The sequence below is a fragment of the Bos indicus genome, chromosome 25 (genome assembly GCF_029378745.1).
Source record: "Bos indicus isolate NIAB-ARS_2022 breed Sahiwal x Tharparkar chromosome 25, NIAB-ARS_B.indTharparkar_mat_pri_1.0, whole genome shotgun sequence".
Lineage (NCBI taxonomy): Eukaryota > Metazoa > Chordata > Mammalia > Artiodactyla > Bovidae > Bos > Bos indicus.
This window is the reverse complement of record NC_091784.1, coordinates 18018141-18045199: the sequence shown is the minus strand read 5'-3', so window position 1 is coordinate 18045199 and position 27059 is coordinate 18018141. Positions and strand designations below refer to the sequence as shown.

Sequence of the window (27059 nt, the reverse complement as noted above, 5' to 3'; positions counted from 1 at the left end):
GGTCAGATCACAACATGCTTTGGCCCAGAACCCTGGGTGACTGCCCATCTGCCACATCGAAAGGTCATAGCCCAGCCCACAGAGTCTGACCTGGTCTGGCCTGGCCACCTCTGACCCCTGCTTTCTACTCTTTCTGTCCCAGCTCCCTATTGTTGCTTAATAGATTGCGCCACACGTGATAGCTTAAGCCATTGTAATCTTTCTGCTGATCCTATGCATCCGGAACTGAACAGGCTACAGAGGAGACAGTTTGCCCAGCTGTGTGTCATGTCTGCTGGCTCTGAGCATCCAGTGGCCTTTTCATGCCCATGGCGGGGATGACCCGGAGGGCTGGGGACCCTGGCTCACTGGGTTCATAAGCCAGGACCTTGGTTCTCGCTGTCATCCAGTTCCTTGGCTGTCTTCCTTGGAGGCTTGCAGCTTCTTTCTCTCCACGTGGTTGTGCCCGCAGCACAGGTGAACTTACACAGCAGCCCCAGGCTCCCAGCAGCACAGGTGAAAATGTTAGCTGCTCAGTCATGTCCAATTCTTTGTGACCCCATGGTCTATAGCTCACCAGGCTCCTCTGTCCTTGGAATTCTCCAGGCAAGAATGCTGGAGTGGGTAGCCATTCCCTTCTCCAGGGGATCTTCCTGATCCAAGGATCGAACAGAGTCTCCTGCATTGCAGGCACATTCTTTACCATCTGAGGTAGAAGCTTCCAGGCTTTTTAAGGCTTGAGTCTGGAACTGGCAGAGTGTCACCTCTGTTGCAGCTTTGGTGAAAGCAAGTCACAGATCCAGCCCAGATTCAAGGGGAGGGGACCCCAGAGGGCTGGTGTAGCTCTTTGGGGGCCATCAACAAAAGACCCTACGAGGCTCCCATTCAATCACTCTTCCCCAGCCACCCAGGCCTCTGTGCTCTAATTCAAACACATCGCACACACCCCTGATTCAGGACTTTTGCACTTGTTTCCCTCTCCCAGAATTCCCTTCACCAGTATCCACAGGGTATACATACCACCCCTCCATTTAGCCTCAGCTTAAATGCTACCTTAGTAGAGAAGCCATACCTGACTCGATCTTATAAAAAACAGTGTACCCTGCCTGTTACCTCTGTGCCCTTACCTGATTCTTTTTTTTTTTTTTTGCACTCATTACTTCCTGGCATGGGCTTCTGAGCTGGCACTAGTGGTAAAGAACCCACCTGCCAATGTAGGAAGCACAAGAGATGAGGGTTCGATCCCTGAGTCAGGAAGATCCCCTGGAGGAGGAAATGACTACCCACTCCAATATTCTTGCCTGGGAAATCCCATGGACAGAGGAGCATAACGGGCTACAGTCCATGGGGTTGCAAAGAGTCAGACACGACTGAGTGACTGAGCACGCACACACTTCCTGGCATATTTATTGCATGTGTGTTGTCTGATCTTGCTATGCCCCCTCCTTAGAAAACAAGTGTCGTGTGAGTCAGATGTTTACTTTGTTCACTTCAGTATCCCTTGCTCCACATCTGACACACGATAGGTATACTTGGTGAATGAATTCTTTTTGAGGTGAGGCAACTGAAGCTCAGAGAGATTTAAGTAACTTTCCCAGAGACGCAGCTGGTAATTGACAGAGCCTGGATTCAAATCCAAGGAAGCTTTGCTGCCTGTCGGGGGAATTGCTTATTATTACAGCTGCCTCCTACCTCCTCCTTCTATGTCCTGTCTCCATTCAGGATGGTCTTCCCCAGTTAGGATCAGATCAGGCATAAAATCCACCCTGATGGTGGTGTTCATTCCTCACCTCCAAAAGGAAAGCTCTCCCTCTGTGGACTGCTGTACAGGGCGCGGCAAAACTTGGCCTCCAGCCATGACCTGATGGAGCAGCGTGAAGAGTCTTGAGTAGGCAGACCTGGCTCTGTTTGCAGCTCCCCTCCCCACCAACACGCTTTCTAAGCACAGGCAAAGTACAGATGTCATCCTCTCATCCATCTATCAGTGAGTGAGTGTTGAACTGCTCTGAGCCAAGTATTTTCTTGAACTACTACACTGGGTCCTGGGTCGCAGTGGTGAGGAAATCATCACGGTCCCTACCCTCCAAGAGTCCACGGGGCAAGACGGACGTGCTCACATAGCCATACAAATAAATACAAGGTTATAGATTGTGGTAAGTGCTGTCAAGGGCTTACTGTGTATGGGAAAATATGTAACAGTAGAAGTACAGTGAGGCAGGGATGGTTTCCTCGAGGAAGAGACTTTCAAGTAGGAGCTAAGAGATGGAGCAGATTCTGTCCAGGCAGAGGGAACAGCATGTGCAAAGGCCCTGAGGAGGAGGGATCAGGCCCAGTTTAGTGTATGAAGGGTCCTAAGAAATGTAGTTTGGAGGGCACAGGGCCTGAGGAGCTGGCAGGCAGGCAGGAGTCAGATTGTGCAGGGCTTTGAGGACTTGGGCAAGGGGTTGGGGAACCATGAGTGACTTTGTTTTCTCATCTGTAAAATGGGGATGATAATAGTACCTGCCTCCCTATGTGTGAGGGATCAGTGGTCAGTTGAGCAACTGTAGGCTATGTAGGCTGGCCTGGAGCAATCATCCCCTCTCTGCCTGGTCTCCACCTCCAGCAGGTTAGCTCCAGCTTGTTCACAAAGCAGCAGCTGGTCCAGAGAGCAGCTGAAGCCGGCAAGGCCTCCTGAGGCTGGACTTAGAACTGACACTGCATCAATTTTGTTGCATTCTGTCGGTCCAGGCAGATCATAAGGCCAGTCCACATCCCATGAGTGCGTGTGAATCTCTTAACACAGTGCCTGGTGCATAGGAAATGCTCCATAAACCCTATTATTATTGTTGGTGTTGTTGTTGTTGACGATGATGTTCTTGTCACTATGCATCCCATTTGACAAATGAAAAGCAGGTTGGGTTACTCCAAACCTCACACTTAGCAAGTGGCTGCAGCCAAACACTAGAATGCAAGTATCATGTAATGTAAAGTATGTTTGCAAACACGTCTGCTTAAAGTGAACCCTTTTGCAGATGATTTTATTGTCCTGAGCTTGAGTACCATCCTGGTAAATAAAATAATTAAGGAGTCCTTTGGTCAGCGCCCTAGGCTCCTGAGTGTCTGTGAGGTTTAGTTAGGGTCTCTGAGATCCAAGTGTCCTATGTAGTTTTGGCTTTTGGCTCCCAGGTTCACTGGGGAGAATGATGGTTTTCTTCTTTCTTACCCAGAGAGCCTCTCTTTGGACTCCAGTTGCTTTTCTTCTCCACCTGTGAATTTCCTTCAAGAATTGCCAAGTTACCGCTCCATTGCCCGTAAGAGGACAACCATCCTTTCCCGGGACAAGCAAAGTGGCACTTTGCTGAAGCCAACAGACTCTTACAATTTCCAACTGGAGGGAGAACTCACTGAAGACCTTGATAGCCAATCCATTCGAAAATATGCACTGAACATTTCTGAGAAGCGGAGACTAAGGTTTGTCCGGTCGCCATCTGGAGGGCATATGATGTATGTTTTGGGAAAGGGGGCCTTTTAGGCATAAAATACATTTCCTGACGAGTTCACATAATTAAGTTTATTACTTGGGATAAGCTAAGCTGCTATGACAAAGATACCCACACACATAAAATCTCAGTGTACTAGAAATTTATTTCTTGCTCACATAAAGGTCCTGGGCTGAGGTCAAGGGGAGACTTTGCAGTCACTCAGGGACCCAGGCTCTTTCTGTCTTACGGCTCTGCAACCTCCAAAGCCACATTGCTTTCTACAGGCACCCCTAACCCCCAGCTCCTGCCAACCAGTATTCTACTCTCTATCTCTGTAGATTTGCCATTCTGGATATTTCATGTAAATTCAATCGTATAATACAGGACCTTTTGTGTCTGACTTCTTTCACTTAGCTGCATGTTTTTAAGGTTCATCGAAGTTGTAGCATGTATCGGTACTTCCTTTTTATGACTGAATAATATTCTATTGTGTGGCTATATCAGTTTGTTTATTCATTTATCCTTTGATAGAAATTTAAGTTGTTAGCATCTTCTGGCTACTGTGATTAGTGCTGCACTGAATATTTGTGTACAAGTTTTTGTTTGGACCTTGTTTTCAATTCTTCTGGAGTGTCTACCTAGAATTGCTGGGTCGTATGGCAATTCTTTGTTTAACTTTTTGAGGAGCTGTCAAACTTTTGCCTTGTGGTCGCACTGTTTTGCATTCCCACCAGCAGTGTATGAGGGCTCCAGGTTTTCCACATCCTCTCGGTCGGGGCTTTATCTGATGCTGAAGCTGGGGACCCTGCCATTCTCATGCTTGTTTATTAATGCAGGGACATTCAGGAGACCCAAATGAAGTACCTGTCTGAGTGGGACCAGTGGAAACGATATAGCAGCAAGTCTTGGAAGAGGTTCATAGAGAAGGCTCGAGAGATGACGACCCACCTGGAGCTGTGGCGGGAGGACATTCGCAGCATAGAAGGTACCGCAGCCCACACTGCCTGTGCTCCTCTGCAGAAGTAGCCTGCCGTTAGAGAAAGTACGGCTTTGTTCTCACCCACCTTCAGCTGAAATGTCATCTTTCCTTCCATGGGGAATGCGAGCAGCACACCACAGTTAGGGCTAATAGAGCCTGTGTCTTCATCACCAGGAAAATCACGAGGTGTCTTCCCGTCCCTTCTACGTGTTGCAGTTGTCCGGGAATAGGTCGTGTGCTCATCTTGGCTTTGCAATTACAGCAGTGATTAGATCTGCCACTAGGTCTTATTTTTGAATACTAATGAAGATATTCGTGTATTAATCTATTGCCAATTTAGTTTGTAATATTGTGATATCATATGGACAAATAACCATTTGTATTTTGTGCATTTAAGAGTATTATTGCAAGATGGGGTTCAATAGGACTTATCAGATTGCAGAGGCAGCCATGGCCCTGAACACACTTACTTCCCCATAATGGTCAGAATTGGGATGAAGTACAGACAGACCAGGCTTTGCCAGTAGCTCAGTTGGTGTAGAATCTGCTTGCAATGCAGGAGACCCAGGTTTGATCCCTGGGTCAGGAAGATCCCTGGAGAAGGAAATGGCAACCCACTCCAGTATTCTTGCCTGGAGAATCCCATGGACAGAGGAACCTGGCGGGCTACAGTCCATGGAGTCACAAAGAGTCGGACATGACTGAGTGACTAAGCACAGCCCAGGCAGACCTAGGAGTCATTGCGGGTTTGGTTCCAGACTATCAATAAAGTGAATGTAGTAATAAAGTGAGTCACACAATTTGTCGGTTTCCCAGTGCATATAAAAGTTGTGATTACACTATACTGTAGTCTGTTATGGCACAATAGCACTGTATCTAAAAAATAATGTATATACCTTAATTAAAAAGTACTGTCGGCATTTATCATCTGTGTGTCTCAGGTTAAAATACTTGCCCTGGTTCATTCTCTAAGATAAGGCAAATCCAGAATTTGAGCCCAGGCAATGAAGCTTCAGAGCCCAAGGTTTTTGCCACCATGCCCAGCTTCCTCTCCTGTTAAGGGGCCACCTTTCTGGAGATTTTCATCATATATAATGGTGAAATGAAGTGAACGTGAAAGTCACTCAGTTGTGTCCGACTCTTTGCAACCCCATGGACTATACAGTCCATGGAATTCTCCAGGCCAGAATACTGGAGTGGGTAGCCTTTCCCTTCTCCAGGGGATCTTCCCAACCCAGGGATCGAACCCAGGTCTCCCGCATTGCAGGCGGATTCTTTACCAGCTGAACCACAAGGAAAGCCCAAGAATACTGGAATGGGTAGCCTATCCGTTCTCCAGATCTTCCCTACCCAGGAATTGAACCAGGGTCTCCTGCATTGCGGGCAGATTCTTTACCAGCTGATCTATGAATGGTGAGATATTGAAAGCTTTTCTCTTAAGATTGAGAATGAAGAACAGGTTGATAATTATCACAGATTCTATTCATCATCTCAGAAGTCCTAGCTAATGTACAATGATTGGGGAAAAAATTAAAAAGGCACAATGACCAGAAAGGAAGAAATAACTTGTCTTTTTTTTTTCCAGGTTACATGATTTATTTGTAGAAAACAAATTATTAGCACTGATGTGAATTTAGCAATGTTGCTAGTTGTAACAGCTGTATATAAAACCAATTGTATTTCTATATACCAGCGTGTGTGCTTGGTCACTATGTTCGACTCTTTGTGACCCCATGGATTGTTGCCCATCAGGCTCTTCTGTCCATGGGATTCTCCAGGCAAGAATACTGGAGTGGGTTGCCATTTCCTCCTCCAGGGGATCTTCCCAACCCAGACACAGAGCCTGCATCTCCTGCATTGGCAAGTGGATTCTTTACCACTGAGCCACCAGGGCTTCCCTATATACCAACAACAAACATTTAAAAAATAAGTTACACAATAGTGTCATTATACCTAGGAATACATCTAAAGAACTGTGTGAAATAATTGTGCACAGAAAACTATAAAATGTTGTTGAGAGAAATTAACTTATATATATACCATGTTCATGGCTCAAAGGCTCAATATTATAAAGATGTCACTTGTTCTCAAACTGACCTATATATTCCATATAATCTCGGTAAGAAGATCAGCACATTTTGCACACATATGTATGTGTGCAAAACAAATATGCTGATTTTAATATTTATATAGAAATGCAGAGAACCAAGGATGCCTGAGGAAGAAGAGAGCTTTAAGACTTAGAGCACCATATATCAAATATTATTTTAAGTCTGCAGTGATGAGACCGTCTGGTGTTGGTCCTAGGATAGACAAACAGACCAACTGAACAGAAGAGAGAATTTAGGAACAGGTCCATGAATATATTTGTTGTTGTTTAGTCACTAATTCATGTCTGACTCTTTTGCGACCCCATTACTGTAGCCCACCAGGCTCCTCTGTCCATGGATTTCCCAGGCAACAATACTGGAGTGGGCTACTATTTCCTTCTCCAGGGGACCTTCCCAACCCAGGGATCGAACCCATGTCATCTGCTTGACAGGTGGTTTCTTTATCACTGAGCCACTTGGGAAGCCTTCATAAGTATATAGTCAATTACAAAAGTACTACTGCAGTTCACTAGGGAAAAGATCACCTGTTCAATAAATGGTGCTGAGTTAATTAGATATTCCTATGAGAAAATGTAAATATTGACCCCTCCCTCACACCATTTCAAATTAGTAATTTATAATTGACTGTAGATTTACATGTGAAAGTTTAAATCACTAGGAAATAGAGCCTTGAAGCCAACAATGGAGAATATAAAATGATTCTTCCTTCCCCCACCAAGATCCTCCAATTTCAGTTCGGTCCTCCGTGGCTGACTGAACCTGCAGTGGGTGCTGGGGCCATACTCCTGGTCAGTGATTTCTGAATTTCTTTTTTTCCAGGGAAATTTGGCACTGGGATTCAGTCCTACTTCTCCTTCTTACGATTTCTGGTGTTGCTGAATTTGGTAATATTTCTGATCATCTTTATGGTGGTTTTGCTCCCAGTCTTGCTCACCAGATACAAGATCACCAACAGCAGCTTTATTCTCATTCCATCTCAAGACGTGGGTGAGTGTAAGAGGCCTGGCTTGCCACGAAGAGTGTTCTTTTCATTGTGTACCTAGTTCAGTGCTGCTTTTTTAGCGGTCTTTATAATCCAAGTCTTGGGTGACTGCATTAGGATAGGCTAGGCTGTTTGCGGAAACAAATGACCCCATAGCACAGTGTCTAATAAGCACCAAGTTCTTTCTTATTCACACTGTGTGTCCATCATGGTTTGGTGGTGCCTTTGTTCCACATTGTCTTCTCTCTGGAGCCCAGGCTGATGGAGCAGCCTCTCTTCGGACCACTGGCAGTCACGATGTCCAGAGAAAAAAGAGTCGTGGCAAACATGTGCTGGCTCCTAATGCTTCTGCCTGGAGATGACACACATCCTTTTTAGCCAGTGCAAGTCACTCGCCACTCCTGGATTCAGCAAGGCATTTGGGAGAAGCAGTGAAGGGTAGAAAGTGGAATACTTAGTAAACATAATACAATCTACTCCAGTGACTTTATTTCAGGCTTTTATTTCAAGGCTTTTATCTCCCATAATGGTGATGCTCAGGCTGCCATTCATTAAACACTAGTAATTTGCCAGACTCTGTGGCAGTAATGGGCCTGTGTTTTCTTACTGAATGCTCAACATGTTTTGCTTCTATCATATGACTCCTTCCCCAGAAAAACTCCCTCTAGAGTCACTTCTGTGGCCCTCAGCATTCCTTTTCATCACATTTGGTTTTGTTTTAGTTCTATTACACTTAAAAATCAAATGAGAGTAACGTGGAAATCCTGACTCTTTGAGTGCCTACTGTATGCCCGATGCTGAATTCTCATTTCCTAATATGTCCATTTCACGGATGAATATCACCTGCTGCTGTGGGAGGACTCTGGGTTCAGTTTCAAGGCCCACCTCCACTAGTTGGTTAGACTGTCTGAGCCTCATTTTCCTTATTTGTGGAAAGTGATGATATAAATAGTGAGATAGTTGTTTCATTATTCAGATAATAACTACACTATTTAATACTTGGGCCATTAAAAAATGTTTACTATTGAGATTATAAATAATTAAAAACAATAATATAAAGTATATTATTTAATATGGAAAAAATTTTAAGTATAAGTAATGATTATTTAAGCCATACTCATAATTTTTAAATGAGTATTAAGATAATACAGTACTTTGCCCATGGAAAGTGCTTAATAAATGGCAGCTGTTATTTATTTATTTAGTATTATTTCTTTCTAGAAGAACTGAAAACCATTCTGTCTTGCTGGGCACCACTGCCTGTTCAGTGGTCCGTTCAGCTGTGAGCAGGGCCTTGGGCAGAGGGAGGCCACCCTCTTGGAGGAAATGGAGCTGGACTCTGAGCGTGGATGCCACGAGTCTCTGCTTTCTCATTATTTCCTTTGACTACATGGTCCTCCCATGCATGCTTTTTTTTTTACTTACCTACTAGACTTCGTTCCTTCAGGAAAGGATCAGAAGTCCCTCTCTTCCTTTTCTTACCTACCTTCCCTTTTTCATTCTTTCAGTGCTTATTGAGTACCTGCTGTGTGCCAGCCCTTAATTCAGGTCCTGGCAGGAGCTACCACAGCTGAGTCCATGTAGTGCCCTCTAGCAAAGGGTGGGGGTTAGGAGGGGATCGCATGAAGAGGCGTATGAAGGATGAATTTGCCTGTGGGGAGGGGAAAGGATAAGGTACTGAGAGGTTGGACACCAGGACTCTGGAGGGGTCCCCGAGCCCTCTGTGAAGACAGGTGAGCCCAGCAGGACAAGGAGCCACTGGAGAACTTGGGGAAGCATCTTCATGCAGACGAACAGCAGTTGCAGAGGTTCAGAGATGAGAATAACTCAGCATACTGGAGACATGAGAAGCCTATCGTGACGTGGGCACACTTCCTGGGAAGGGCCGGATAGTCAATATTTTAGGATTGGTAGGCTATACGGTCTTTGTTGCAACTACTCAGTGCTGCCATGATGGCATGAAAGTGGCCGTGGACAGATGTCCTGAATGAGCACGGCTGTGTTCTGATAACACGGTACTGACAAAAAGAGGCAGCTGGCCAAATTTGGCCCTCGGGCCACAGTTTGCTGATGTCTAGGCTTGACAGGGTGATGAGCAGAGAAGCAGCTGTCTCATTCCATCTTCCTGACTCTACTCCCAAACAGAGTGACTATCTCCCTCCTCTTTACCTCTAATACTGTATTCATAAACCATTGAGCACCTTACACATACCTGACTCCTACTTGCCTTTTCTAGTGCTAGATGGTAAGCTTTTCAAAGGCAGTAACTTCTACTTACTCATCATTTTATCTCCAACATCTACCTGATGCATAGTAACTAAGAAATGTTTGTTGAATGAATAAATAAACACTCACATTAGAATTATAAAATAGAAAAGCTGGGATTGGCCTTGGAGAAACTGATTCAACTCTCTTATTTTAACAAAGGGGAAACTAAGGCCCAGAGAAGGGGTAGTAGATTGAATTATTTTCCCCAGTTTTTCACTCTCCTGTAATTGTGACTTGCAGAGCCTCCCACTGCGGGCCAAGAATACTTTCTGACCCCACTGATATTGCACTTGGCTATGTGACTTGTTTTGTCCAGTGGAATTTTAGCTTGAAATGGCTTTATGTGGTTGTCCTGCCTTATAAGAAGAGTCATGAAGAGAGCATCCCCCCAGATAGCCATTGCATCTCCAGTCTGTCCCCTGAGTGGAGTCAGAGAGAGAAGGCCTCCATGTAACTGAGAGCCTGGTGTCCATCCTGGCTTATCCTGAATGAGCTTCATGTTCTCAAACTGCAGACCATGAAGGAGAAAATAAATATTTGGAGGTTAAGTCACTGAGACTTGGGGCTATTTATTACACAGCAGTAGCTGACTGATACAAAGCAAGTGAATTAGTTGATCAAGCACAATGTAGTGTCACTAAAATTGGTGTTCAAAAAATTTCTTGATCAGTTTTATGTAGGTAAATATGTGTTTTTTTAGAGTGAAACAGCTTGTTAATTTACGTACATGTAGAGATCTTTTAAAATTGGATATGCTTAAGATGCAATAATAATTATATCAGCCACATCTTCCAAAACATGTGCAAACATGAATTCCAAAACGTAAAATGCCAATATAGTCAGAAAACTTGTACTGTAATAGACCCTTATAATACAAAATGTATAGAAAAACGTATATCCCTAGATACTTAGGATAGTGAAAGGGGAAAATGGTATTGTACTTGGTACCCTGGGGTTTGGGTTGCAAATAGATTCATAAACACAGCCATACGTAACTGTATATGACTACGTGTACATGCATATGTACACAAATTATGATAAGGTTCTAAAGACTGAGGCGGTTTCCACTGATGTTCTTGTTTTTGTTTTTTACAGATATTCAATGCACAGTGTATCCAATAAGTAGTTCTGGACTCATTTACTTTTACAGTTATGTCATAGACTTACTTTCTGGCACTGTAAGTATTTAACATAATTCTGGATTTGGATCCTCAGTGAAATAGGTTTCTGAATGTCTGCAGTGAGAGTCAAACATGAGTGTTGACACAAGTACTGGTTGAAAAAACAGTATTTGCAGTGACCTTCTTGGCGAGGATGATGTTCATCCACCCCTGCTTAGATATTCAGGAAAAGTGCTTTGTCATTTTCAGCCCTTGGCTTTTGCCTAATGCCTGCCGCCTTCTTATTGACCTGTAACAAAATCTGAGATCCCCCATAGACGGAAGCTTCAGTGAATATAAACCCAGATAGAATGTGTTTAACTTCTCTGACATTGAAAACCCTTAAGATTTTGTAGTCCTAGACCACCTGGATGAAAGCTATGACTCTTCTCCCCAGAAATTACACACACAAGGATTTGTGGCGCACACGTGTACAACATACATGCACGCACACACACAACTGTGCACACGCATACACGTTCCATGGAATCTCTTAAAAGACTGTTGTGATGTGTGCTTAGTCGCTCAGTTGTGTCCGACTCTTTGTGACCCTATGAACTGTAGCCCGCCAGGCTTCTCTGTCCATGGGGATTCTCCAGGCACGAGTACTGGAGTGGGTTGCCATGCCCTCCTCCAGGGAATCTTCCCAACCCAGGGATCAAACCCAGGTCTCCTGCATTGCAGGCAGATTCTTTACCAGCTGAACTACTAGGGAAGCCCTGAAAGACTGTTAATCCCATGTTAACTCTGATGCTCTGAAATGGAATTAATGTCATCCTTCCTATGATAGTTCCAAAGGTTTTCTTTTCTTTTTATTCTTGACTCTAAAAAATGATTTTTTGTGTGTGCTTTCATTTTTTTAATCCCATTTTTTTTTTCAGCAAATTAGAGTGCCCATGAGAAGTGGCTGTCTCTGCCTTCTGGATGAGGGTTTCTCAAGCCTTACCTGATACTCCTGTATTACAGGCTTGTCCTGTGCCCTGGGGGGCATTACAGCATCCTGCCTTCCCTCCACTCAGTGCCAGTAGCAGCCCTACAGCTGTGACAACCAGACATGCCTCCAGACATTGCCAGATGTGTCCTGGGGCACAGAATTGCCCCAGGTTCAGAACCACTCCTTTACCTGTTTTTAAAAACTGTTGTTTAGTCACTAAGTGGACAATATATAATTGTCGTGTCTTTTGCGACCCCATGGAAAGCACAACTATATTAAAATGTCTTTCAGAAGGTTACTGGTATAAAATGCCATGTCATCAAACATTTCTAAATTAACAAATAGAAAGCTTCGCATTTGCCCACTGCGTTCAATTTTGAAAACGTGGTTCTTACATCTCTGCTTTCATGTTCTCCTTAGAACAACTGAGAGGAATTGTCAGGTGGGTGTTAAAACGTCCACTGTGCAAATTGGAAAGCTGAAACTTGCAAACTATACAAAGAGAGAGGCAAGTCAGTGACTCACCTGGGGTAAATGCGGGTGAGATCACATCCCAGAACTGCGGTTAACCCCATTTGGTTTGCTCATATCCCACAAGAGAAGTTTCTCCTTGTGGAGCTCCGCACACCATGATCATCTTCATCATAGAAAAGACTTGATAGGAGACTTAGATGCACTTGATCATAAATGCTCAGTAAATTACGCATGATGAAAAATAGCCCTGCCCCAAAGAATGAAGTTTCTATAGCCATGAGAAGGTTCTGAATCTATGCTGTGAAATTCAACAGCCACTAACTCTTAAGTACTTGAGTTACGTGGCTACTGTGACCAAGAAATTGAATTTTAATTCAATTTTATTGTTCATTTCAATTGCAATGTATTTGTTTTCAATAGGTGTTTTAAAAACCATTCTACACACATTACAGAATGGCCATCACATACATTCCCTGTGATGTCACTGTTCTCACTATGCAAGCGAGTAGCACACTTACACATAGTTTCCATGTGTTTTTAAACACTTCTGTTCGTGTTTATGGAATGAGCAGAGCATCCACTCGTGCTACAGGATTTTCTATGTAGTAAGCACATGCTACTTTAACATATTTCTTATAAGTGTTTTTTAACATTTCTATATGTATTACAAAACGACTGTCACGTCCACTCGTGGAAATACTGGGATTCATTTCTCCATGTGTGTTGCAAGTCTGTAGCAGTCTTACAAACTTCTCTCACACTGACTTTTAAAAAGTTTTCTACACGCATTACAGAATTGACATCCCCTGCGTTGACTAAAATAAAAGTATTCTGAACATATTGAGCATGTAGCACTTTGACAACCATCTTTTGTCCTGTGGTTTTAAAATCTTCACTAATGTAGTAGAGTATGCCTGTCACATTTAGTCACTAAAAAACGCAGTTTTCAACATAGCAAGTAAGTAGCATTCTTACATCTATTGTGTGTGTGTTTTAAAAATTAAGATCTGATTGACATAGTGTTGTATGCACTTGAGAATGTACAACCTTTGGATACATTTATATATTATTATATGATGACTACAGTAGTTTTAGCTAGTAACCTTTATCGTGTCACATGTAAATTTAAATTTAAATAGGCCCAGGAGGGAGCTGGCCACAGAGATTAAGCAGTGGCTTGTCTTTGCTGAAAACAATTGAGCCAAGCTCATGATCACACCAGAGAAATTATTTTCCGGGCCCAGTGGACCTTTGTCCTGTTACGCTACTTGATTGAGGACAGTCCTGATACCAACCCAGGGCAATAAAGACAGGCTTTGTGTACTTGGGCAAGTTTTTATGGCCTGTGTGCCTCAGAGTTACAAAAAAAAGATGGAGTCTTGTGTTTCTACATCTTTTATTTTCCTATTAAAAATTTACTGAACTATTCAGTATAAGAATACATGGTTTTCATAAGAAATATAAGACTTAATGAGTGAAAAATAAAATTACTTCTTCCCAGAGACCACTAATCCCTTCACACCATGGTTCATTGCTTTCTCGACCTTTCTTATGCACTTATATGGGCTTCTTAATATTCTACAATATGGATTTTTCATGATCTAGCCAGTCTCTGATTGATGAACATTCAGATTGTTTCCATCTTCCCCTTTCTAAACAATACTGTAGTGAACATCTAGTTGCTGCGTATACTATTTCTGTTCTCTGTATGTTTCCTTCTGCACTCTCCTAGGATGGGCTACCCCTGCTATTCAGGGAGGAGTCTGAGGTGAACTCATTTATTCCCACAGTAAGAGTCATGGACTTTTCTCTGCTGTATTTTCTCATAGGGTTCCTTTGGGCTTCGAGGTGGGGTGTTGTTTTGTTTTATTTTTCTCTGATAATAGCTTTATTGAGGTACAAGTCACATATTGTACAATTCACCAATTTAAAGTGTACAATTCAGTGGTTTTTAGTATATTCATAGAGTTATGCAGCCATTGCCACAATCAATTTTAAAATATTTTTATCACCTCAAAAAGAAACCTGTACCCATTCTCACCTACCAATTCCGCTAATCAATGCTAAGCAACCACTAATCTACTTTCTGTCTCTATGAAATGCTTATTCATGACATTTCTTGTAAGTGGAATCGTATAATATAAGATCTTTTGTCTCTAACTTCTTGGCAAATTTTTAAGGTTCATGCATGTTGGAGCATCTGTCAGTCTTTGATTCCTTGTGGCCAAGTAAGAGCACATTGTGTGGAAATACTGCGTTTTGTTTATACAGTCATCATGGACATCGGGATGGTTTTCACCTTTTGTCTGTTATGAATGCTGCTGCTAAGTCGCTTCAGTCGTGTCTGACTCTGTGAGACCCCATGGACTGCAGCCTACCAGGCTCCTCCGTCCATGGCATTTTCCAGGCAAGAGTACTGGACTGAGTTGCCATTGCCTTCTCCTATTATGTGATGCTAAAAATATTCATGTTCGAGATTTTGTGTGCATATATCTTTTCACTTCTTTGAGGAGTGGAAATCACCAGGTCAGATGTTTAACTTTTTGAGGGACTACCAAACTTTTCCACAGTGGCTGTATGCTTTCCATCTTCACTAGCACTGAATAAGTCTTCTGATGTATCTACTACATCCTTGCCAGTACTCACTGTTACCTGGCCTTTTGATTATAGTCACCCTAGTTTGTGGGGTGGAATTTCTTTGTGGTTTGATTTGCATTTCTCTAATGAATAGTGTTGATCATGTGCTTATTGGTCTTTTGTGTATCTTCTTAGAATAAATGTCTGTTTGGATTCTCTTTTTAGTGTTAATTGGATTATCTGTGTTTCTATTGTTGAGTTATAAGAGTTTTTTTTCAATATTCTACATGTGCTGTGCTCAGTCACTCAGTCATGGCTGACTCTTTGCCACCCCATGGACTGTAGCCCTCCAGGCTCCTCTGTCCAAAGAACTTGCCAGGCAAGAATACTGGAGTGGGTTGCCATTTCCTTCTCCAAATATTATAGATACAAATACTTTATCATGTATATGATTTATAAATATTTTCTCCCCTTCTCTGGATTGTCTTCTCACTTTCTTGATAGTGTCCTTAGAAGCACAAAAGTTTTTATTTTTTATGAAGTCCAGTTTCTTTTTTCTGTTATTGCTTGTGCTTTTGGTGTCATATCTAATAATCCATTGCCAGATTCAAAATCATGCGGATTTAACTCTCTATCCTCTTCTAAGAGTTTTATAGCTTTAGTTTTTACATTTAGGCCTGCAGTCTATTTTAGGTTAAAATTTACATATAGGGTAAGGTAGGGGCTCAGAGAAGGCAATGGCACCCCACTCCAGTACTCTTGCCTGGAAAATCCTATGGATGGAGGAGGCTGGAAGGCTGCAGTCCGTTGGGTTGCTGAGGGTCAGACACGACTAAGCGACTTCACTTTCACTTTTCACTTTCATGCATTGGAGAAGGAAGTGGCAACCCACCCCAGTGTTCTTGCCTGGGGAATCCCAGGGACGGGGGAGCCTGGTGGGCTGCTGTCTATGGGGTCGCACAGAGTCGGACACGACTGAAGCAACTTAGCAGCAGCAGCAGCAGCAGCAGGGGCTCAGCTTTATTTTATTTTTTGCATGTGGCTATCCAGAGAGGAACCTGGCAGATTGCAAAGAGTTGGACACGACTGAGCAACTGAGCATGCGTGCATGTCCAGTTATCTCAGCACTGTTTCTTTTTGCCCTTATCAAAAATCAGTTGACCGTGGATGTATGGGTTTCATTTTTGGACTCAGTTCTATTCCATTTACCTATACATCTATTCTTACACTAATATCACATTGTTTTGGTTAGTGTTGTTTTGTTGTAAGTTTTGAAATTGGGATGTGTTAGTCTTACAACTGGAGAAGGAAATGGCAACCCACTCCAGTATTCTTGCCTGGAGAATCCCAGGGACAGGGGAGCCTAGTGGGCTGCCGTCTATGGGGTCGCACAGGTCGGACATGACTGAAGCGACGTGGCAGCAGTAGCAGTAGCAGTCTTAACAACTTTATTTTTCTTATTCAAGATTATTTTGGTATTCTGAGACCCCTGCAATTCTATATGAATTTTAGGATTATCTTAGCAGTTTCTCACAGAAGTCAGCTGGGATTCCGATAGCGATGTATTGATTATGTAGACCAGTTTGGGGAATGTTGGCATGGATCTCGTGATCCATGAACAAGGGATGTTTTCCCATTTACTTAGTTCTTATTTAATTTTTAAAACAATATTTTATGGTTTTAAGAACATAAGGTTTATACTTGATTTGTTAATCTGTTCTAAGGATGTCATTATTTTTGCTGTTATTGCATATGGGATTGTTTCCTTAATTTCATTTTTGGATTGTACCCTTATGTATTTTTAATGCTCAGACTTTATCTGTGCTTTATTTCCCAAACCCTAATTGAGCAGCTGTATACTTCTGGAATTTTTTTTGAATTGGTCTAAATTTTTAAATTAATTTTTTAAAGTTGAAGTATTAGTTGATTTACAGTGTTGTTAATTACTGCTGTGCAGCAAAGTGATTCAGTTATATGTATATTTGTATATATGTGTATATATATCTTTTTTTTTAATCACATTGTATAGCATGTGAGATCTTAGTTCCCTGACCAGGGATTGAACCCACGCCTCCTGTGTTGAAAGTGTGGAGTCTTAAGAACTGGACCACGAGGGAAGTCCAGTACATTATTTTTTTTTATAATATACTCCTACTGTACAGCACAGAGCTTGTTTATCCATTTTTTATATAAAAGCTTACATATGCTAACTCCCAACATCCTCATCTTTGACCACCAGTTTGTTCTCTATATTCATGATTCTGTTTCTATTTGTGTCATATTTTAGACTCCCACATATAAGTGATATCATATGGGATTTGACTTTCTGACTTCACTTAGTTTGATAATCTCTAGTTGTATCCATGTTGCTACAGATCTGGAATTTTTCCAGTCTCTGGGAATTCAGGGATGAACAATGACACTGGAATGTGAATTCCTTGAGGTGGAGACTGGTTTCCTGCAGTCAGTTCAGCAATCTGACCCCATGCCCTTGGCTTTATTTCAGGGTTTCCTGGAAGATACCTACCTCTTTTATGGACATTACACCATTGATGGGGTGAAATTTCAGAATTTCACCTATGATCTGCCTCTGGCTTATTTGTTAAGCACAATTGCCTACCTGGCTCTGAGCCTTGTTTGGATAGTGAAAAGGTACAGTTTATCTTATCGTTTTGTTCTTTTTGAATTACTGTTGATGGTTGGAGTCTCTTGGAGGTCTGTGGACTCTGAGAGCCATTGCCCAAAGGATGAGAAGAATCCAAGGGTGGGCTTTATGGAAAACAAGATTTGTGAATGTGCTGGCAGCTGTGGAGACCTGGAGGAAATGGAGGCAGCAATTGGGAGCTGGAGTAGCAGCCTGGAGTTTTCAGTCAATCACTACTGAATACATTCCCCCAGCATTGTCTTTGATCTGGTGTGTATGCTAACAGGTCTCTATTGGGTTGCAAGTGGCAGAATCCCAACTCTGACAACTGGGATAAAGGGGGATTGAGTGGCTGAGAGAACCAAGGAAGAGAGGAAACTCCACATTACAGGAAGGACAAAGATGGATTCAAAACAACTCAAAGCACGGGCTCCTGCATTTCTGATTCTGCTGGTGGCAGCTTCCTTGTGTGGAGTCCCAGGGTCACAAGCTCAGAAATCCTTTGAAGAACTCATTGGCTCTGCTTCATTCAGGCGCCCAATCCTGACCCTTCAGTTGTGGCCAGTGGGTTAGGGTCATATGTGATTGTGGCATTTCCCATGGTGGACAGATATTTTAGTGGGAGATGTCAATTCCAAGAAAAATGAGGAATATTAATTATTTTTAAATTACTTTAACAAATAACTGTCCCCGAAAGTACAGTGGCCCAACACGATGAAAGTCATACGTGAACTTCCTTACATGGAGTTCTTAATGGGCACAGGTTAGTGTAGAAGACTCCTTCTCAGTCCTGCCAGAGCTCAGGCTGACTGAAGCTTAGCCGTCGTCTGCATGTGTGGCTTTGCTGTTCCTCTTAAGGGCTGGAAGGGAAAACGACCTTGGAGGAGAATCACACGGAAGGTGTTTCTGGGCTCAGCCTGAGAGGAATGGACTTCACTGTCATTCCGTCAGTATAGCTTAGTCACATGACCACAACTCACTGCAGGGGAGGCTGAGAACTGTTGTCCTTGGCTGGCAGCCACTTCCCAGCACTTGTGCTACGCTATGGAAGGAGAACCGCACGTTCCTGATGGATGGCTTACTGTCTCCAGCCCAAGTGGGAAGCTTGGATGAACACCTCTCTTACCCACTTCATTGTCCCTATAAGAGCCAGGCAGTGCTGTAAGCCATGGGGCTGTGAAGCTCCTTATTACAGATATAAAAGAGACCAGGCTGTTAGAGTCTGAGTTTGTCCTCCATGGAGATCAGGGTTCGCCACCACAGAGAAAACCCCAGAGCCCAGCTAGGTACTTGTGTCCTGAGTCAGAATCTATGAGATGAAAATGAACTGATGTGTGTCTATCCCCCACCAGACAGACAGTACTGACAGGAAAGAGCAGTCATTTCTGCTCTTCTTGAGGGCGTAAAGATGCTTGGTAAAGAAATGTTGGTTGAGTGGGGCTCTGGCTTTGCTGTCTGTGCTCGTGGTAGGGGCAGACCCAAGTTTTATGGACCTTCTGTGTAGACAGTATGGAGGGAACTTCTGTAAGACAAAGAGCATGGGAATATCTTTTGCATGTTATACAAAATAAAAACAAGACCTCATGAACATGCTGCTAGAGGTGCTTCCGGGGCCTTGAAAGGGGCCCTGAAGAAGAAGCTTTATTAGCTGAACAGTGAATCCACCTGCAGGTCTTGACTGAGCTCTTTCACCTAACGGTAAGGCCTGCAGAGAGGGCGCCCATGGGAAGCGGCCTCCCCAGGCGGGAGGAAGTGCTATAGGTTAGCGAAGAGGGTGGACTTGGGGTCCAGAGACCAAGGTTCAAATGTCACTCCACCTCTTTGGACCTCATTTTCTTCATCTGTGAGATGCGCACACCTAGAAGGGTTGTTGCGAGGATTAACCGAAACAGGGCAGGTAAAGAACTTAGCACTGGGCTTGGCACCTTGTAGATGTTAAAATCATTATCACCATCATCATCACCACTCAACTAGCCCCAGTTCTGCCTCTAGCTCTCTGGACCTAGGAAATAATTTTTCCCTTCTCTAGATCTTAGTTTTCTCATCTGTAAAATGTAGGTTTGGTCTAAATCAGACCAGTTCAACTGGAGTGGGACCTCAGAATCACCATGGAGCTTTATGAATAGCATAATTCTGGATGCACTACCCTCCATGAGACATACTGAATTAAAAATCTCAGGATATGGAATCACCTGGGAGTGCTTCCATGTGGAATCACTGGAAAAGCAGCCCAGGTGGTTCTGACATAAATGCCTTGCTATGAACCTTTGGCAGAATGACTGATTGCTATAATTCCTTCCACTTCTATTTGTGTTCACAACTCAGTAGTGAATCCTAAAAATACCCTGGTTTGTCTACAGAGTGTGTGGCATTTGATGTATTTATTGCTATGTCAAGTGCCAGAGTATGTTTTCCAGAAAAGCATTTGAATGAGTATTGATTATGAACTTGTGCAACAGAGTTGTGTCTGACTTAAGCAGGTGCTCACTAAATATTTGGTTATTTTACTGTTTAAGTCATTTATTCATACATTTATTCATCAGATGGATAGTGGCTATAATTATATCCAGGCCCTCTGGATATAAAGGTAGCAAGACAGCCAGGGTACTTGTCAAGGAATTTAAAATTTAGTCAGGATAAGGACTTACAAACACAGTGAACACGTTAAATAACATGATTGTAGGTTAGGTTATTGCTGTTAGGGAAAGTAAAGAGACTGACTTGAAGTCGGAAACCACAACTTTAGATGGGATAGTGGGAGAATCTATGGAATACAGGGATATTTGAGTGAAACCCCAGGGAATAAGAAGGCAGCCATAGGAAGAGGGGAGGGCAGAGAGAACTGCAAGTGCAGAGGCCCTGAGGCTGCAGGAGAGGTTTGGGTGTTTATGGAAAAGAAAAAAAGCTATTGTCATTACAGCAGAGTGGCTCTCTGGGAGGAAAGATGGTGCCATGCAGGATCATGTAGGACTCTAAAGTGTGTTGAGTTTGGATTATATTCCAGCTGTGGAACAAGGTCATTGAAATGGATAAAGGGACCAATTTTCAACACTGAGATGCCTGATTGTCTGCTCCATATTTAGAATGGTCCAGAGCTGGGCCATGCATGTCAAAATCGGTGGAAGATGCAGTCACGTGTATATCCTTTTAATTTTAGACAAAGCCAATCCACAGGCCTGTGTTTTGTTGTTGTAATAAAATGGATAATCATGTTTTGGGGTCAGGTCGGTGGAAGGGTTCAAAATCAACCTGATCCGGAGTGAGGAGCACTTCCAGAGTTACTGCAACAAGGTCTTTGCCGGCTGGGACTTCTGCATCACCAACCGCAGCATGGCGGACCTGAAGCACAGCAGCCTGCGCTATGAGCTCCGGGTGAGTGCTGCTCGGCTTTCTCTTGGTGGGAGCTGGGGTTGCAGCCTGCAGAGGAGCGAGTGGGGGGCGGGCTGTCCTGCTTAGGTACCTTCCCCTGTGAGGTTTTCAAGAGCGTTTTGAAGAACCACTTCCTGAGGTTGATCACTTTACCTCCAAGCATAAAGCTGGTGAACTGGAGCTGGGGAAAGAGATGGTATCTTCCCTTCTCAGAACTTTTTTTTTTTAATTTAGGAAACTTATTTTAATCCTAGTTGAAGAAAACTGATTCTTTTTTAAAAAAAAGTTGTTGGAGTATAGTTGATTTACCAAGTTGTGTTAGTTTCAGATGTATGGCAGTGTGATTCAGTTATTACATATGTCCATTCTCTTTTAGATTATTTTCTAATATAGATTATCACAGAATACTGAGTAGAGTTCCATGTGTTATACAGCAGGTCCTTGTTGGTTTGTACTTAATTTTCCACTTGATGAGAACCTGTCATAAACCAGGAGAAATAGAACGTAAAACAGGACAAATAGAACTAAGAATGCTATGATGATAAGGTGGATGCAGAGAATATGAAAATGCAGAAGTTCCAAATTAATTAGGATAAAAGGAGTAACAAATATCATCTTTATCAAACCTGCCCAAAAAGGAGGAGAGACAGATGATATCAAAAGATTAACAACATGAGATGGAAGGAGTCAAACCAGGTGTATTATTTGTTTAAAGAAATAATGCCTGCTGTGCTGCTTAGTCACCCAATTGTGTCCGACTCTATGTGATCCCATGGCCTGAAGCCCACCAGGCTTCTCTGTCCATGGGAATATTCCAGACAAGAATACTGGAGTGAGTTGCCATGCTCTCCTCTAGGGGATCCTCCTGACCCAGGAATTTAACCAAGGTCTCCTGCATTGCAGGTGAATTCTTTGCCAGCTGAGCCACCAGGAAAGCCCCACAATGCCTACTACATAATTACTACATTAGATAATGTCCTGAATGGGTTATAGTTCAGTTTTCACATATAGTGCAAAGTGGAATTGCAGTCTTAATAGGAAGTTCTGCCTTCACTTAAGCTTTTAGTAGACTTGGAAACTGGTTGGGCTTGGTCTGAGAGGGTATCCTGGGGGAGATGAGTATTAAAGGAAACTGTAAAGATCGAGAGGGAGGGTATGACGATGAGTCACAGTTTCCACCCCTAAATATCCTTTCATCCCAGTGCTCACAAATGAGTTTTCTTTGGTTCTCAGGCAGATCTGGAGGAGGAAAGAATACGGCAAAAAATAGCAGAAAGGACTTCGGAAGAAACGATACGAATTTACTCTTTGAGACTATTTTTGAACTGTATTGTGCTGGCTGTTTTAGCAGCATGTTTTTATGCAATCTACAAAGCGACTATATTCTCTCAAGAACACATGAAAAAAGTAAGTGCTTCGTGAAAGTTAATTTAACTTTTACTCCGGTAGGGCGTTATGTATGCTAAGTGTATTGCAAACCTGCAAGGGAGATACTGTCATCATTCTGTTTTACATATGGGAATATACATTTGGCTGATATGACAAAAAAACTAAGATCAAACCAACCAGTTTTTTATTTTCAGTAGGGAAAAAAGCATCCAAAATAGTGTGTTTGGGGTACCTACTCCTCCTGGAATTTACAGTATTCACGTCTAGGCTGGACTGCCTGGATTTAAGCCCCAGCTGTACTACTTTAGTAAGTAGGTAAAGGGGACTCAGTTTACCTAAAATAACAGTAGTTTTAAAAATCCTAGTTGGTCTAGTGGCTCTGCTTCATGAAATCAGCCATCAGGGGCCCAGGTTCCTTCCATCTTACAGCCCTGCCTTCCTTAGGATGTGGCCTTCTCCTGTATGGCACAGGGTAGCCCACCAGCCAGTGGGGAGGAAGTAAAGGAGATGGGGGGCAGCACATGGAGGTTGCATGGAAAACTTCTACTTATATGCCTTTGGCCAAAATTTAGTCAGATAGATAGCCATTTACCTAGGGAGACAGATTGTGTATCAATGGGTAGTTTACAGCATGTTCAATTAGTACTAATTGACCTGGAATAGCCATTCTCTCCTTTCATAATAGAATTTCGATGACATATATGGCTATCTGGAATAAAAATAAAATTACAGCCTTGAAAATTCTGTAAATTACCCGTTGATCCAGAATGCATGGGTTTTTTAATATTTCACCTTAATAAATCCAGTAGAGCTTGTTTTTCTTTCAGTATGGTACTAGATCATGGTTCCTCTGTTTGAACACCCAAGGGAGAAGATTGCTTAGTTTTAGGTGCCATGTTGAATGAAAAAATGTTTTGTTTCATTTGCTGAATGTGTTTGGGTGTTTTTCCCCCTTACAGTTTAATGAGATATAATTAACATTCAACACTGTGTGAGTTTAAGGTGTTGAGCATGATGATTTGACATATGTATAGTTGTGTTCTCTTAAGGTCAATTCATTTGTGATGCAATTTATTATACTCCTGACCAGTTTTGTTATCTTCATAGGAAATTGACAAGATGGTTTTTGGAGAGAACCTCTTGATTCTGTACCTGCCTTCTATTGTGATCACGCTGGCCAATTTTATCACCCCGATAATCTTTGCCAAGATCATCCACTATGAGGATTATTCCCCAGGTTTTGAGATCCGGCTGACAATCCTTAGGTAATGCCTAGGCATGGCAAACAGGTCACCACTTGTCACCTCCCCTGCCCACAGCAGACATTGCTAATCAATTGTGGTACCTTTTTCCCTGCTGGGTCAGAAATCCTCTTCAGCCTTCAGATAGTCTCCACAAATGACTCAGAGTTTTCACATGCAGAGAAATCTCTTAAGTGTCTACTCGGCTGCGGTGTATTTTCAGTCATGTATTAGCACCCTGACAGCTGAGGGCATAGGGTGGGTCCTTGGAGGAATGCTGCTCTGGAGATGTTAGAAGGACACGTGTATGCCAGCAGGAGAGTGAGGAAGTGGGAGAGAAGGGAAGGCAGCTAATAAAGGGTATGCTGTTTGGGAAGTTGTAACTGGGGCTCGGTTCTGCGGGACAGCTCAGGGAGTTTGCATGGAAAATATCTTAGGGTTTTCCCACTCAGTAGAGTGTTTGTCCTTCAACAAATGTTCACCCTCCCCTGCCTAAGAGTGGCCGAGTCCCAAGGGCATTAACTCCCCCACAAGTTCCATCCCATGGCCCCAGCGCGTGGGCCTTGGGAAGAGAGTTACACTAGGAACTTGCAGTAGGAACCTGAGACTTTTGCTGGAGTGAATGCTGAGAAAAATGTGGCCCAGATACCGACTGTGTGTGCTACTGTTGCCTTTTTAGAATTTGTTGTAATCTCTCTTCTCATACTGAAAAATATTCAGTTTCATAAAAAAAAAATGCCAAAGGTAAAGCTGGACCCAAGTTAACACACATGAGTTAAGGAGGACCAGGTGGGGGCTGTATGAAACTGGAACGTTTTCTTTCTGCTTCTCAAATGCCTCAGGTGGTATTTGCATCTTTTAAAAAAAAGGTTTTTTTTTTTTGGAAATTTTCAAATAGGAAAGTATGGTGACCCCCTATGTGTGTCCATCACTTAGTTTCAACTATTTACCAACATTTTTCTAGTCTTTAAAAAAATTTTTTTTAATATAAATTTGTTTATTTTAATTGGAGGCTAATTACTTTACAATATTGTATTGGTTTTGACATACATTGACATGAATCTGCCACGGGTGTACGTGTGTTCCCCATCCTGAACCCCCCTCCCACCTCCCTCCCCATCCCATCCCTCTGGGTCATCCCAGTGCACCAGCCCCGAGCATCCTGAATCATGCATCGAACCTGGACTGGCGATTCGTTTCACATATGATAATATACATGTTTCAATGCCATCCTCCCAAATCATCCCACCCTCTCCCTCTCCCACAGAGTCCAAAAGACTGTTCTATACATCAGTGTCTCTTTTGCTGTCTCGTATACAGGGTTATTGTTACCGTCTTTCTAAATTCCATATATATGCGTTAGTATACTGTATTGGTGTTTTTCTTTCTGGCTTACTTCACTCTGTATAATAGGCTCCAGTTTCATCCACCTCATTAGAACTGATTCAAATGTATTCTTTTTAATGGCTGAGTAATACTCCATTGTGTATATGTGCCACAGCTTTCTTATCCATTCATCTGCTGATGGACATCTAGGTTGCTTCCATGTCCTGGCTATTATAAACAGTGCTGCGGTAAACATTTTGCTAGTCTTCTTTCATGCGGTTCCCCTACTCTGGTGGAATATTTTAAGCAAATTTCAGGCAACATGTTTCACCTGTAAAAGCTCAGTGTATCTCTAAAGTGACAGGAACTTTTCTTTTTAAACATAGCCATCATCATGCCTCATAGAATTGTCAGGTCCCTGGTGGAGCTGCAGAGAGCTTTCTGTGATTGGTTGGTCTTGGTTTGTTCAAATCAAGATCCAGAGAAAGGCCCCCTGCTGGTTTGGGTTGTTAATGTTTCTTAAATCCCTTTTGTCCTTTCAAAAATCCCCCTTCCCTTGTGTTATGCCATTGGTTTGTGAGAGAAGCTGGGGCATTTGTCTTATATAATGTTCTTTATTTGGATTTAGATCATTGTTGCTGTTTGTGTCTTTTGTTTTTCTATATCCCCTCATCACCAATAATGACTGTGGATTCAGACTTTTTAGTTAGATTCCAAATGAGTTTTGAGTTATGGAAGCCTCCCTGGCAATGCTGGGTACTCACATCTCCCAGGAGCACAGAATATCAGATGGATGGTATAGGTTTGCCCGCCAACTCACACACTTTTAATGTTTCTATTTCATTTAATTTTTAAAAATTATAAACCAAACAATAAATGAACCATCTTCGTAGAAAACGAGCCCTCTGCCCTCCTGTCTTGAATCCACTTCCCCCCAGCAGCCCTTATCTACATGGTTCCTGTTGTTCATGCCAATATTCACACGTTTTGTTTTCTTTTAAAAATAGGATTGTTTCTACCTGAGACTCTGCCATGTATTTTTTTTTCCCACTTCTCAATATATCCTAAGCCATCTCTCAAAACTGATACTTAGAAAATTCAGTTAGTTCTTTTCAGGAGTTGTTCTGAGCATGGCTACATCGTCATGGACTCAGGACTTCCCAGCTTTCTGATATTTTTTTTTCTTTTGCATTTAAAAAAATGTGATAAAATATATATATAACATGAAAGTTACCATCCTAGCCACTTGTAAGTGTGTAATTCAGTGGCACAAAGTACTTACTCAGTGTTGTACTACCATCACTGCTGCCGTTTCCAGAACCTGCTCATCATCCCAAACTGAAGCCCGGTGCCCACCTGTGGGTTTGCTGTTAAGAAAGGCCACTTCTCTGCACCCAGCCCTGTTCCGAGGGGCCAGCTTGCCCCAAGCCCTTCTCATCCCATGTTCCCCGCCTCCCCTCTCCCCCGCAGGTGCGTCTTCATGCGGCTGGCCACCATCTGTGTGCTGGTGTTCACCCTGGGCTCCAAGATTACATCCTGTGACAACTACTTGTGTGAGCTCTGTGGCTACAACCAGAAACTCTACCCGGTGAGGCTGGGGGGAAGGGCGTCCTACGAGGTGGGTCATTTGGCGGGGGCGGGGGGGCGCGGTAGCATTAAGGTCGAGAGAACAGCCCGTGGAGCCAAGGGTGTGAATCCCAGGTGATCCTCTTTCTTGCTCTGTAGCTGAATCTGTCACACCAGGAACTCCTAAGGGTTTGAAAACCCAAGTCTGTGCTGGAGCTCAGGGGAGTGTTGACTGGTGGCCTCCAGAGGCACAGGATCGGGGGCTGGAAATGACCTCAGTAGAACCTGGCTTTTGCTGCTCCAAGTCAGGCTTATTTCTCTCTTGGTTTCAGTGCTGGGAGACCCAAGTTGGGCAGGAAATGTACAAGCTGATGATCTTTGACCTCATCATCATCCTGGCTGTGACACTTTTTGTGGATTTTCCTAGAAAGTAAGTGTGAGGGGTACCCTTCTTATCTCCCCTGACCCCTCATCCTCCCCAACAGGTCCCCATCACAGCTGCTCTTCACTAAGTACTGGATGATTCCACATCCTGGAAACCACTTGACAACCACTGGCGCCTTTCAGACAGCTCCAGGCCATCATCCTGAGTCCAT

General features: G+C 43.0%; 1 protein-coding gene across 3 annotated transcripts in view; it reads left to right on the top strand.

Annotated features, from left to right (window-relative positions):
• The window catches only part of TMC7 (transmembrane channel like 7), a 62628-nt gene that overhangs the window by 13782 nt on the left and 21787 nt on the right, over positions 1–27059 (top strand). For all 3 annotated transcript variants that reach the window (XM_019987921.2, XM_019987920.2, XM_070779726.1), the window contains exons 2-11: positions 3189–3432; positions 4280–4428; positions 7353–7520; positions 10879–10961; positions 17435–17580; positions 20797–20944; positions 22175–22348; positions 23438–23595; positions 26368–26485; positions 26796–26893. In XM_019987921.2, the coding sequence (XP_019843480.2) occupies positions 3189–3432; positions 4280–4428; positions 7353–7520; positions 10879–10961; positions 17435–17580; positions 20797–20944; positions 22175–22348; positions 23438–23595; positions 26368–26485; positions 26796–26893 (1486 nt within the window). The remainder of the gene's footprint in view (positions 1–3188; positions 3433–4279; positions 4429–7352; positions 7521–10878; positions 10962–17434; positions 17581–20796; positions 20945–22174; positions 22349–23437; positions 23596–26367; positions 26486–26795; positions 26894–27059) is intronic.